Source organism: Cyprinus carpio, chromosome A21 (genome assembly GCF_018340385.1).
Source record: "Cyprinus carpio isolate SPL01 chromosome A21, ASM1834038v1, whole genome shotgun sequence".
In the NCBI taxonomy this organism is placed as follows: domain Eukaryota; kingdom Metazoa; phylum Chordata; class Actinopteri; order Cypriniformes; family Cyprinidae; genus Cyprinus; species Cyprinus carpio.
Genome location: NC_056592.1, coordinates 18986816 through 19000801, shown reverse-complemented (window position 1 = coordinate 19000801; position 13986 = coordinate 18986816). Strand labels below are relative to the sequence as shown.

Here is a 13986-nt window from a genome sequence, read left to right as displayed (position 1 = left end):
AATGGCCAGGTGCGGGCCACAGGGAAGATGTGCATCCAAGGTCCCTGCCAAAGGGAAGCTGTACGCCTGCAAAACGTATCAAAAAGAGGAAAGGAGAGTCCATGGCCCTGAATGAGAAGCAGATTCTGGAGAAAGTCAACAGTCGGTTTGTTGTAAGCATCGGAAGTGCTTACTTTGTTCAATCTTAAGTGTATTTTGTTGGAGCATCAACCTTATCTTTCCATGTCTTCTGTTGTAGTGATCCATTGTAGTAATTGCAGTTTTACATATGTTTTCTACAAAAAACAAACAAAAGTGAAATTGATTTTGTTCTGACTTCTGTTTTTAGGCTGATTAGCTCACAGAGGCCATGCTTTTGTCATTTCCTGTGAGATCACATCTGTCTGCTCATTCTGGATCTTAAAATTTAGACAGATTAAGGCATGGAGATCTGATGTGGAGAAATTGCAGTTTTACTATTGTCTCTATTTAATGTTTATCCCACATTTTATTTAAAAACAGAAACCTATTTATATATATATATATGTATATATATATATATATATATATATATATATATATATATATATATACACAGTACAGGTCAAAAGGTTGGAAACATTACTATTTTTAATGTTTTTGAAAGAAGTTTCTTCTGCTCATCAAGCCTGCATTTATTTGATCAAAAATACAGAAAAAAAATGTAATATTGTGATATATTATTACAATTTAAAATAATTGTTTTTAAATTTATTATACTTTAAATTATCATTTATTTCTGTGATGCAAAGCTGAATTTTTAGGATCATTATCACATGATCCTTTAGAAATCATTCTAATATGATGATTCATTATCAAAGTTGGAAACAGTTCTGCTGCTTAATATTTTTTTTCAGAACGTGTGATACTTTTTTAGGATACTTTGATGAATAAAAAGTAAAAAAAAAAAAAAAAAAAAAGAAGCTATGTCTTTTTAAATATAAATATTTTGTAATAACAATATACACTACTGGTCAGTAATTTGGGGTCAGTAATTGTTTTTTTTTTTTTTTTAAATAAAATCAATACTTTTATTCAGCAAGGATGTGTTAAATTGATAAAAAGTGATAGTAAAGAAATATATTATTAGAATATCATTATATATATAGAATTATTATTAGAATTTTTTTTTTATTTTGAATAAATGCAGTTCTTTTTAACCTTTTATTCATCAAATATATTAGACAGCAGAACTGTTTCCAACACTCATAATAAATCAGAATATTAGAATGATTTCTAAATGATCATGTGATAAACTGGATGTTACATGTGACACTGAAGGCTGGAGTAATGATGCTGAAAATTCAGCTTTGCATCACAGGAATAAATTATTTTTTTAAAGTATATTCAAATAGAAACTATTATTTTAAGTTGTAATAAAATTTCACAATATTACTGTTTTTTCTCTGTATTTTTGATCAAATAAATGCAGGCTTGATGAGCAGAAGAGACTTCTTTTAAAAACATTAAAAATAGTAATGTTTCCAAACTTTTGACCTATACTGTGTGTGTGTGTGTGTGTGTATATATATATATATATATAATATATAATATATATAATACAGTAAGTAATATATATATATATATATATATATATATATATAAAACTGAAAAGCAGTCTCCAGCAGTCTTTCAAAACCTAAACATCTCATGGTTTGATGAAATAATAACTTTGTATTTGGAGTTTGTGTATCCAAAGGCCTGACGACGAGCATTTATTTTCAGTTGTTTTGTTTGGCGGTTATTCTCAGGATTTTCTCTTAATTTATCCTCCATTTTTAGTATCAAATATGGGAATTCTGTTTTGTAATTGAACCAATGTACCTTTCTGTTGTCCCATGAAGGTGAGTCTCGCGTATGCATACGAGACGAAAGACGCCCTGTGTTTGGTGCTCACACTTATGAATGGAGGGGACCTGAAGTTCCATATATACCACATGGGAGAGGCAGGTTTTGATGAGAAGAGAGCTGTGTTTTATGCTGCTGAGATCTGCTGCGGGTTAGAAGACCTCCATCGGGAGAGGATAGTGTACAGGTGAAAAGATTCAGACTCAATTTTGATTTACAAGGGATTGTTTGCAAAAATAATACAAATACTGATTTTATTGAAATACTGTTTAAAATGCTATTATTTATTGTGTAATTTTGATTGCTGGCTGACCTGCTTTCTCTGTTCATCTTCTGTCAGGGATTTGAAGCCAGAAAATATACTACTGGACGATCATGGTTAGCAACCAATGTTTCCTTTGTGATTGCTAATCAAACTCAGTGGTCATTGTAATGGTAACGGTATGACAATGGTAAAACAAATTTCTTAAAAGCAATGCCACATGGAATGTCACATTCTAAACTGTAGCACTTGTGTTTGCCACAAGAGGGGGTAGAGTATGTAATATGTTTTTGAGCCATAAGATTCGGCATCCACATTTATAACATACTGTCAGCTGTATGTGTAAGTTAATTAAACTAGGGCTGTTAATAAATTACACTTTTTTTTTTTTTTTTATCAAATTAATGACATGACATGCTGCAGGGTTCCCACATTCATGGAAACCTAGAAATAGCAGGGAATTGTTTAAATATTTATAATATAAATGAATATAGTTTTGTAAGTTTGATCTCAGCAGAATTATAATAATAAATAATTTTTAGGTTGACACAAACCACTGGAGAAATCATGGGCAAATCATAGAAATTAAATGATTGAAGTGTGGGAACCCTTGCGTTAATTGAAAATCTTTCAAATGAAGATAATTAAAATATATTATATAATTTTGGCATATTATATAATGTTAACATATAACTTGTAATGTTAAGTTATGAGTAAAACTAATAAAACTAGTTAGTGTAAATGCACTAAGGATCTTTTAAAGATATACAGTATAGTGTTTCAAACCACTGACAGACATCATTTAAGCTTGTTTATGGAAAGACTAATTTAACAGAGCTGTGATGTTTCTCCTCAGGTCATATACGTATATCAGACCTAGGCCTGGCTGTGCATATACCAGAAGGTCAGACAATCAAAGGCCGGGTGGGAACTGTGGGGTACATGGGTATGTATCTGCCTTTATTAACATCTAAACAATATCAGCAGCAGCTGGATCAATCAGTGTAACCTGAATAGGTTTGTGCCCCATCAGCCCCAGAGGTGGTGAAGAATGAGCGTTACACATTCAGTCCAGACTGGTGGGCTCTCGGCTGTCTCCTCTATGAGATGATCGAAGGCCAGTCACCCTTTCAGCAGCGCAAGAAAAAAATTAAGCGAGAGGAAGTGGAACGTCTAGTGAAAGAGGTGGAGGAAGAATATTCCAGCAAGTTCTCAGAGGATGCCAAATCGCTCTGTAAAATGGTTAGTATCCAAACAATTATTCATTATATAATCCAATTATTAATTGCAAGCTATGCTAATTTACTGATCTAAATAATAGCAATTAAACACATACGTCAGTATTTCTGAGAAAATCACCATTTTATTCTGTTCATCTTTGAAATGAGCAAAATTAAAACTTGAAAACAGTTTTAGTTGGCTGTATTGTTCTGAAATGCTTGCAGAACACTTCACACAAAAATTTAAATTCTGTCTTCAATTCCTCACCCTCATGTCAATGGGAACCGAAACTGGTTAAAAAGAAAATTGTTCTAACTTGTTTGGAACAGCATGAGGGTAAGCAAATAATGACAGAATTTTCATTTTTGTGTGGAAAGGAAAGATTTGATATAGTTGTTGTTTGTTGTTGTTGTTGTAAGAAGCTTAAATATATAATGTATTTTTTCCATTTGTTTTCTGTAATTATATCCTATGATGTTAATATGGTATTAAAACAAATAAATAGATTTTATTTTAAGATGATTTGTTACAGCAAGAGTCATTAATGAACAAGGTTTTTTTTTTTTTTTTTGCCTTAGCTGCTGGCCAAAGACCCTAGTGAGAGGCTTGGCTGTCAGGGGGACGGCGCCTCAGAGGTGAAAGCCCACCCTATTTTTCGTTCCATCAACTTCAAGCGGCTTGCAGCAGGCATGCTCGAAGCGCCCTTTATTCCAGATGTAAGTATCTAATTTGAACAAATTTTATTGGGAATATCAAACGCAACTACTATTGATTGGGTCATTCCTTGTCAAATTAACAAAATTTCAGAAATTTCCCCATGTCAAATTTTTGATTGTGTCAAGATTTTTTTCTGATGAAAGCCAAAATATTAAATGTCACAGATGTATATTTACTGAATAATCGAATATTTTGTAGAGGGGGATCAAAAAGAAATTCAGAGCTAAATTACAAGGGGGTAAAATTATTTCAGAAAGATGGCAGCATCATTATAAGTACACAGAGATTGGTAGGTCTACTAGTAAAATCTGTTGATGTTAGCAATCTTTGTTACAGTATATGCGAGTGGTGACCATTGAAAAAATGGGGAAAAGCACTTTCAAGTTTTTTTTTCCTACAAAGTTGCATGCCTGTAACTCAAGGGTCTGGTTTAATAGAGAGGGTTTAGGTTAAACCAGGATTAGGCAATAGGTCAGTTAGGACATTTAAGTAGTTTTTATGAACGTGCCTAAGAAAAAAACATTACTGGTGTGCATCTTGAGACAAAACAAAGACACTAACGTATTTTAAGATCAGTCAGTGCAAGTTTCGTTCAGTTGAAACAGCTCAGATTTACATTTTAGTCTGGGATTAGGTTTAAGCCTCGTCTGTGAAATGGGGAGAAGTATTAAAACGATACTCCATCCCAAAATGAAAATATTGTCATTATCACTTTACCCCCATGTCGTTCCAAACCCGTAAAAGCTTTGTTCATCTTCGGAACACAATTTAAAATATTTTGGGTGAAAACCGGGAGGCTTGTGACTGTCCCATAGACTGCCAAGTAAATAACAGTGTCAAGGTCCATAAAAGGTATGAAAGTCACCGTCAGAATACTCTATCTGCCATCAGACATGCAATCTGTGTTATATGAAGCGACGGGAATACTTTTTGTAATGAAGAAAACAAAAATTTTCAATAATTCATTCGTCAACAGTCTCCTCTGTCTCTCTCCATATCACCGTATGTTGCGTATGCTCTTCTGTATTATCTACTTTCAATATTATTTGTTCTTCAGACATTATTCTATAAATACATATAGTATCAGCTGTATGCAAAGTGACAACATTTGGTTTTCAACCAGTGAAAATGGGTAAAATTCAACAATTTGGACATTGAGTAAAATTGGGCTCCCCATATCTCTGGTATTGAACAGTATAAGGCCTTAAAAATGAAGATTACAAAAGAAAAGTTTAAGAACCAGAATTTGAAATGATACTGAGATATTTTTAATACTTCTTGAGTTACGGACATGCACACTTTGGAAAAAGAATATTTATGGCACTCAAACATTTATGTTCTATGCAATTGTTTTGATAGAAACAAGAAATATTTCTAGTTTCAATATTTTTCAGACATTCCCCTTTAAATACATCAGATATCAGCTGTATACAAAGTGATCAACATTGGGTTTTTGACCACTGAAATGGGTAATATTAAACAATCTGGACATGGAGCCGTATTGGGCCGCATATCTTTGGGACTGAACCATATAAGGCTTTGAAAATGCGGATTACAAAAGAAAAGTTTATTAAGAACCAGAATCTAAAATCATATTAAGATATCTTTAATACTTCTTGCGTTACAGACACACAAACGTATTTATTGCATTCAGATAGAGGTGTGTTCTATGCAATTGTTTTGATAAAGGAAAACAAGATGCATTTCTAGTTTTAACATTATTTGTTCTTCAGAACTTCATCTTTTTAAGAAAAAAGAATCGACTGAATGAAAAGAGACCCAGATTTGTTTTTTGAACTCTGAAAATGTGTACAATTTAACAATTTACCCCTGGAGCCATATTCAGATCCCAATATCTCTGGAACTGAACCATACAGAGCATTAAGAATTAAAATGCCAAAAGAAAAGTTTCTTAAGACCCAAAATCTAAAAATGGCCTTAAGATATCTTAAATACCTCTTAAGTTACAGCCATTCAAACTTTGGAGAAAAGTGTTTTTTTTTTCACACCCCCCCCCCCCCGCCCCCCCCCCCCCCCCATGACAACTGGCATATACTATCTCTGTGTAAAAATAACATAATAATGCTGCCATCTTTCTAAAGTCTTCTAATTTTTATCGTCTTTATCGTAATCTCAGGTGAAAATTGACATTTTTTGATTTATAGTTGATAGTTTGATTAGGGTTGGAGCTAAACTCTGCAGGACATTGGCACTCCAGGACCTACAAAATAGAGGATTACTCAGTAAATATACATCTGTGACATTTTATATTTTGACTTTTATCACTATACATGTTTATCTTTTTTCAGAAAAATCTTGACAAAATGAAAAATTTGAACTGGGGACTTCTGGTTGAGCTAACACGGAATGACCCCATTGTTATTACTGTTCCTCATTCACTGTTTAAATAATTTTTTCACCCCAAAAAGAAAAGTCTGCCCTTTTTTCTTTTTTTTTAATGATCATTCTCATTTTGTTCCAAACCCATTCAAACTTCTTTTTTTCTTGGAGCATTGACGTTTTGAATAATGTGACAGTCACGATTTCCTTTCATTTCCTTTCCTTTCCTTAGTAAATAGGTAAAGGAACTTTCAAGCTTCAAAAAGAATGCAAAGCTACTTGAAAGTATCATAAAAGTTTTTTTTTTTGTATGTGTTTGTTTGTTTCTTGATAACACCTTTGTGTAAAGAAAACAAAAGTCGGATCAGAGTGTGACTTGCATATGATTTGTTCATGAATCAGACATCACTTCTCGTCTCATGAATTTACAAAGTTTGTAGTATGACATGCTTTTATGTCTGTCTCAGCCTCAGGCCATCTACTGTAAGGATGTGTTGGACATTGAACAGTTCTCCACAGTGAAAGGGGTGGAGCTAGAGCCCAAAGATGACTCTTTCTACAGCAAAGTATCCACTGGAAGCATTACCATCCCCTGGCAAAATGAGGTCAGGTCACTACCCAGAATAAACTCAATAAATGTTTACTCTGAACCCTGATTGACGATTTATGACCAGCATGCAATAAAAATGAAATTAACATTGACTTTGATAATGTGTACAAACAGACTTTAATTAATGCAAATATGTGATATTTTCTCTTGACATGCATCTAGTGTTGTCATTATGAAATTGACTGGCTTGCATAGTTAGTATGGTTTTAGGTTAACCCAACACTGCTGTGACGTGTTTGTTACCTTTACATAAGATGCATTCTTGCAAGATAAAATAAACAGGAGCACCTAGAAATCAGCATGAAAAGTGACACAATGGCTGAAAGGAAAGACTATGGTCTAAATGTGTATAGCTGTTGAGGAGTTGCTTTAAAGTGGATGAATTTAAAGTACTGAAGTAGTACCAGATCTTTTCATCCATATTGTAAAGTAGATCTGAATGTGAAATTGCAGTTAATTGTAAGAATTTGATGATTGTAAGCAGACTAAATGATTGGTATTTTATCAGAAGATCGAGTTATGACAAAGTGATTTAAATTACAAAAAAGAAAAGGAAAAGGAAAAGTGTGTGTGTGTGTGTGTGTGTGTGTGTGTGTGTGTGTGTATGTGTGTGTATATATATATATATTAGGGCTGGGCAAGTTAACGTGTTATTTTCGTGTTAACGCATTAATTGATTAACGTCTACAATTATTTTATCGCACGTTAACGCAGTAACGCACACACATGCAGGGATGGGATGTTGATCAGCACTGTCTTAACCAATGAAAGCATCATGCTGCACGTATCAGACGTTCCGCGCTCCGACGCTACATGCGTACTGCGCCTAGCCCAACTGAACCGCGATCTGGCCCACCTCTTCCGACCCAGCCAGTGCCGGCTAAACGAACCTTGGCACGGAGCGATTACACTAGTCAAACAAACCGGGCTTTGGGGGTTAGACGCACTCGGGCACGGTTAAGATTGCCTAGGGTGATACACTCTTATCCCGCACACACGAGTCTCTATCAGCCTCCACCCGCATTCGCCCATCAAATGTTGTCCCGCACCACACTCTGCTGCATGGGGTCCCTCGATCGTGCAGGTCTTTACTCAGAAGGTGCCTGTTGTAATGTTATGATCGAGGCTCTGGACTCGCATAACTTTTTATCTATGACAAACTATAAAATATTTTCTATAAAAACGTTAAGGTTAGCACCTTATTTGTTTAAAGTGTTTGCAAACCAACTGTTATTGCACTTTTTTTCATATAGCAGTACTTTAAATGAAAAAAATGCACAATACTAGTCTTTTAAATTCATTATTTGATTTTGTGCATAACAGTGCGATTAACCGCAAAAGATCATGCGATTAAATTGTGATTAAAAAAATTTAATTGTTGCCAAACACCTATATATCTATATATATATATATATATATATATATATATATATATATATATATAATGTATATATATATACAGGTGCATCTCAATAAATTAGAATGTCGTGGAAAAGTTCATTTATTTCAGTAATTCAACTCTAATTGTGAAACTCGTGTATTAAATAAATTCAATGCACACATACTGAAGTAGTTTGTCTTTAATTCTTTTAATTGTGATGATTTTGGCTCACATTTAACTAAAACCCACCAGTTCACTATCTCAACAAATTAGAATACTTCATAAGACCAATAAAAAAAAAACATTTTTAGTGAATAGTTGACCTTCTGGGAAGTATGTTCATTTACTGTACATGTACTCAATACTTGGTAGGGGCTCCTTTTGCTTTAATTACTGCCTCAATTCAGCATGGCATGAAGGTGATCAGTCTGTGGCACTGCTGAGGTGGTATCGAAGCCCAGGTTTCTTTGACAGTGGCCTTCAGCTCATCTGCATTCTTTGGTCTCTTGTTTCTCATTTTCCTCTTGATAATACCTCATAGATTCTCTCTGGGGTTCAGGTCTGGTGAGTTTGCTGGCCAGTCAAGCACACCAACACCATGGTCATTTAACCAACTTTTGGTGCTCTTGGCAGTGTTGGCAGGTGCCAAATCCTGCTGGGAAATGAATCAGCATCTTCAAAAAGCTGGTCAGCAGGAGGAAGCATGAAGTGCTCCAAAATTTCTTGGTAAATGGGTGCAGTGACTTTGGTTTTCAAAAAACACAATGGACCAACACCAGCAGATGACATTGCAGCCCAAATCATCACAGACTGGAAATTTAACACTGGACTTCAAGCAACTTGGGCTATGAGCTTCTCCCCTCCTCCTCCAGACTCTAGGACCTTGGTTTCCAAATGAAATACAAAACTTGCTCTCATCTGAAAAGAGGACTTTGGACCACTGGGCAACAGCCCAGTTCTTCTTCTCCTTAGCCCAGGTAAGGTTGTCTGTGGTTCAGGAATGGCATAACAAGAGGAATACGACAACTGTAGCCAAATTCCTTGACACGTCTGTGTGTGGTGGCTCTTGATGCCTTGACCCCAGCCTCAGTCCATTCCTTGTGAAGTTCACTCAAATTCTTGTATCGATTTTGCTTGACAATCCTCATAAGGCTGCGGTTCTCTCGGTTGGTTGTGCATCTTTTTCTTCCACACTTTCTCCTTCCACTCAACTTTCTGTTAACATGCTTGGATACAGCACTCCTTGTGAAGGGTGTCAATTATTGTCTTCTGGACAACTGGTCAGATCAGGAGTCTTCTCCATGATTGTGTAGCCTATTGAAACCAAACTGAGAGACCATTTTGAAGGCTCAGGAAACCTTTGCAGGTGTTTTGAGTTGATTAACTGATTGGCATGTCACCATATTCTAATTTGTGGAGATTTGGTGAGTTTTTGTTAAATGTGAGCCAAAATAATCACAATTAAGAGAACCAAAGACTTAAACTACTTCAGTCTGTGTGCACTGAATTTATTTAATACACAAGTTTCACAATTTGAGTTGATTTACTGAAATTAAAATATCCAACACAAACCAAAACGAGATGAAACCCTATAGCATACGTGTGTGTTTCATTACACTTGCTCCTTCACCAGTGTTTGTAAGATATATTTGCATTACACTGGCTCCTTCACCAGTGGTGGTATGTGAGATATTTTATGTTCACATCAGGCAAGTGGCCGCGTGATAAGCAGGAAAATTATGCAATGTAGTCTTTATCCAGTCATAAAAACAGAATTCACAGTTTAACGCGGAATGTCATGGAATTTGTCAAATTTTGAATGAATTAATCAAAAATGTATGTCATTTCACTTAAATCAGTTAACGATATGGACTAGTATCTGTAAATATTAAGCCGCAAAATTTGATTTAAATATGAATCCTGCATGTTCTGCCTGTCTCTGTTAATGAATGGCGCAGATGCCCGGTTTCATTTTCCACACACACACACACACACACACACACACTGAAGCGCGTGTGACGCTTGTGGTGATTTCAGTGTCTGCCGTGCCATCTCTCTAAAGGCTGATTTTTACTCAACATGTCCGCAAGGTCACTTGGGTGCGTGCAGAAAATATGACGTCATCACAGTGTTGCACAATGCACGAGTTCAGGGCGATTCAAGCAGAACATGCACGTCTGTGCCGGCATTTGTGTGAAACAGAAGCAGTTTAATGTGAAGTTCAGACTCAATCAGGTGCTTTTGGATAGAAAAAAATGCATAGTTTTTTATTTTTTTTTGTTTTTCATAGTTTGTCCAAGGCTTTTTATTGGAAGTAAGTTTTATTTTTATTGTATAAAAATAGAATTAGAATTAATTAAGATACTAATTATACACTATTTGCTTAAAGTTGTCTTGTGTTTGATGCAAAATAAAGCCAATAGTTTAAGATTGTTTTAAGTGTGTACATAAATAAATTATTAATTCATCAACTCATTTATCACAAGACGTGTACCTGCAAATGACGACTTCTCACCGGTGATTCCCGATGGTTTTAGAGGACAATTACTCCTCGTCGCCCCCTGTCATTTCAAAGAATAGTACAATGTCGAATGCAACAATTATAAAATCCTCGTCCGTTTGGGAAGGTGCGCATGTAGTCAGCAGGGGCTCGCAAAGCGGAGCCAGGCGAAAGTATAAATCCCCCTTAAATGAGGAACTAAACCAGGGCTCCAGACTAACATTTTAGAGCAGTGGCACCAGCGCCACTAAGTTCTACAGATGGTGGCACCAGGAGCAAATTTGGTAGCGCCTGGGGTGGTGTGTGGGGGTATTCAAAATAAAGATCATTTAATCATAAAATTACTATTGCTTTGCATAAATAAGTGCAGTTACTAATAATATTTCATGTTCATTTCTTGTTTATATTTCTTCTGTTTGTTGTTGTTTATACAGATTTGACAGTAAAGCACTAAACTTGAGTTAAGATGCATACAAAAAACAGTAACAGGTGCAAAATCTATTTTTTATATACAGAAAAATGTATATATTCCAATCTTATTAAATGTACCATTATTCTTCTAGCATACGGAACTGACCAACTTCAGTGATTGTGTGTGATTTAGTAGCAAATTGAAGAAAAGTTTGTGACTTTTCTTACTTCATACACAAAAAAAGTGTAAAATTCTGACAAAATCTGATTTCTTGATGATTTGATATTTTATAATAGTGATTTTATTATTTCAAAATATAGAGGAAAAAGCAGAAATGAATGACTTATAAGCCAATAAGTGCTCCTCTGCTGCTGTCTACTGGTTAAAATTTTAGTGTTTGTTTACCACAAAGTATATTTTGAATGTTATTTTAAAAATAACATTCAAACTGGATCATTTTAGAGATGCTGGAAATAGTTGTGTGAAATGCTTGAAAGTCATTGAAAAGTGCTTGAATTTGCTGATAAACGGCCCGCGCTGCTGAGAAGTAGCGCAGTTTAGTTTTGCTTTCGTTTCGTCTGCCGTTTGATGTTTCTCAAATGCAACAGAAATGGCAGAGCTTATGAGTTGTGAAACGGGGTGGTCGCACCAGTACGACCGCTCACAAAAATTGAGGGAGTTTAGGTCACAGAAAATGGTCACAGTCTGGAGCCCTGACCTAAACAAATGACCAACATCTCCAGAACTGCTCTAAGAGTAACTTCATGAGCATTTTACCGTTTGATTTGAGTAAAACTAGCATCATATTTCATACACAGAACTGTAAAGGTATTCACGGCAACCCATCAAAAGAAAAGTCTGGTTTGATTTGAAGACATTGTGCCTATAACCATTTTTCAGTAGAATGTACATAGCCTACTACTACTACTACTACAGCTACTACTCAAATAAAACAAACATTATATTTTAAGGAATAATCACACAACATTTCTTCCATGTTTTAATTTTAATAGTAAATCCCCTTTGCCGAAAAATAAAGTTTGCTTAATTTTCAGTAATTAAAAGATTAAAATGAAATTAATGTTTTATGCCTTCATTAAATAACCAGAAAAAGGTAAATACACAAAACAGAATTTCTGAGGGGGAAAAAAAATCATAAGGCTACTTTAAGAAAAATCATAAAATAAAAGTTGTTTTATGCATTCAAATAATTGGACATCCTAAAACAAAGAATTTGGTAACAATAATAAAAAAAATAATAATAATAATATGGTGAGAAAAAAATTAAATATTTCATAGGGCCCTAAACATGTATTTTTTTGTTCAACTTTTAATAAATTGATGTGAAAATGTATGTTTCATGATTTTAATTAATAAGACATGCTTTTTAATTAATACAATTTAATTTAACTATTAAAAAGAAGTCAAGAAAAATTTAAACGGAATCCAGAAAAAAACAGAATTTGGAAAAAAAATTAATGGATTTCATAGGGCCCTAAGTATCCCTCAGCCTCAGCGTGGGCCCCCCAGTTTGGGAACCACTGTTATTTTGAATGGATACATTAATCGTGTTAATTATATTTTTTTATTAAAGTGGAAATCAGTTTACTAAATAATGTAAACTTGACTGAATGCTTGGGATATTTGTGTTGTTTATTATTTATACTTATTTGTTTATTTATACTTATTATTTATATTTTTTGTGCAATTGCTTGCCTGTCATTTGAGTTTGTGGCAAAACATTTTGCAATGTTTACATGTTGTTTATTACTGCATAAAATGTATTAAAATGGATGTTTAATTTCATGAAGTACAAGTTGATTTCAAAATGCACCTTTAAGTCTCATATCTCGTCTCGTAGGACAAGTGTCTCGTCACACCCCTAATATACACTCACAGGCCACTTTATAGGTACACCTATTCAATTGCTTGTTAACACAAACTGCTAATCAGCCAATCACATGGCAACAACTCAATGAATTTAGGCATCTAGATGTGGTGAAGAAGACTTGCTGAAGTTCAAACCGAGCATCAGAATGGGGAAGAAAGGGGATTTAAGTGGAGTTTAACCTAGAACGACCTCTATTGCCAGAAATCACTGACAGAACGTTTCAAAAACTACTGATCTACTGGGATTTTCATGCACAACCATCTCTAGGGTTTACAGAGAATGGTCAGAAAAAGAGAAAATATCCAGTGAGCGGCAGTTGTGTGGATGAAAACGCCTTGTTGATGTCAGAGGAGAATGGGCAGACTGGTTAGAGATGATAGAAAGGCCAACAGTAACTCAAATAACCACTTGTTAAAACCAAGGTATGCAGAATACCATCTCTGATCACACAACACATTGAACCCTGAAGCAGATGGGCTACAGCAGCAGAAGACCACACAGGGTGCCACTCCTGTCAGCTAAGAACAGGAAACAGAGGCTACAATTCGCACAGGCTCACCAATATTGGACAATAGAAGATTGGAAAAACGTTGCCTGGTCTGATGAGTCTTGGGTTCTGCTGCGACATTCAGATGGTAGGGTAATAATTTGGCGTAAAGAACATGATCTTCCATCCTGCCTTGTCTCAACGGTTCAGGCTGGTGGTGTAATGGTGTAGGGGATATTTTCTTGGCACACTTTGGGCCCTTTAGTACCAACTGAGCATCGTTTAAACGCCACACCCTA

At 35.0% G+C, this 13986-nt stretch overlaps 1 protein-coding gene across 1 annotated transcript in view; it reads left to right on the top strand.

The window, feature by feature from the left end:
* Positions 1-13986, top strand: part of LOC109045671 (G protein-coupled receptor kinase 6-like) — a 62065-nt gene that overhangs the window by 44902 nt on the left and 3177 nt on the right. Inside the window, 8 exon segments of the mRNA XM_042711191.1 lie at positions 23-69; positions 71-152; positions 1863-2053; positions 2207-2244; positions 2985-3074; positions 3162-3370; positions 3928-4065; positions 6874-7011. Of these exon segments, the coding sequence (XP_042567125.1) occupies positions 23-69; positions 71-152; positions 1863-2053; positions 2207-2244; positions 2985-3074; positions 3162-3370; positions 3928-4065; positions 6874-7011 (933 nt within the window).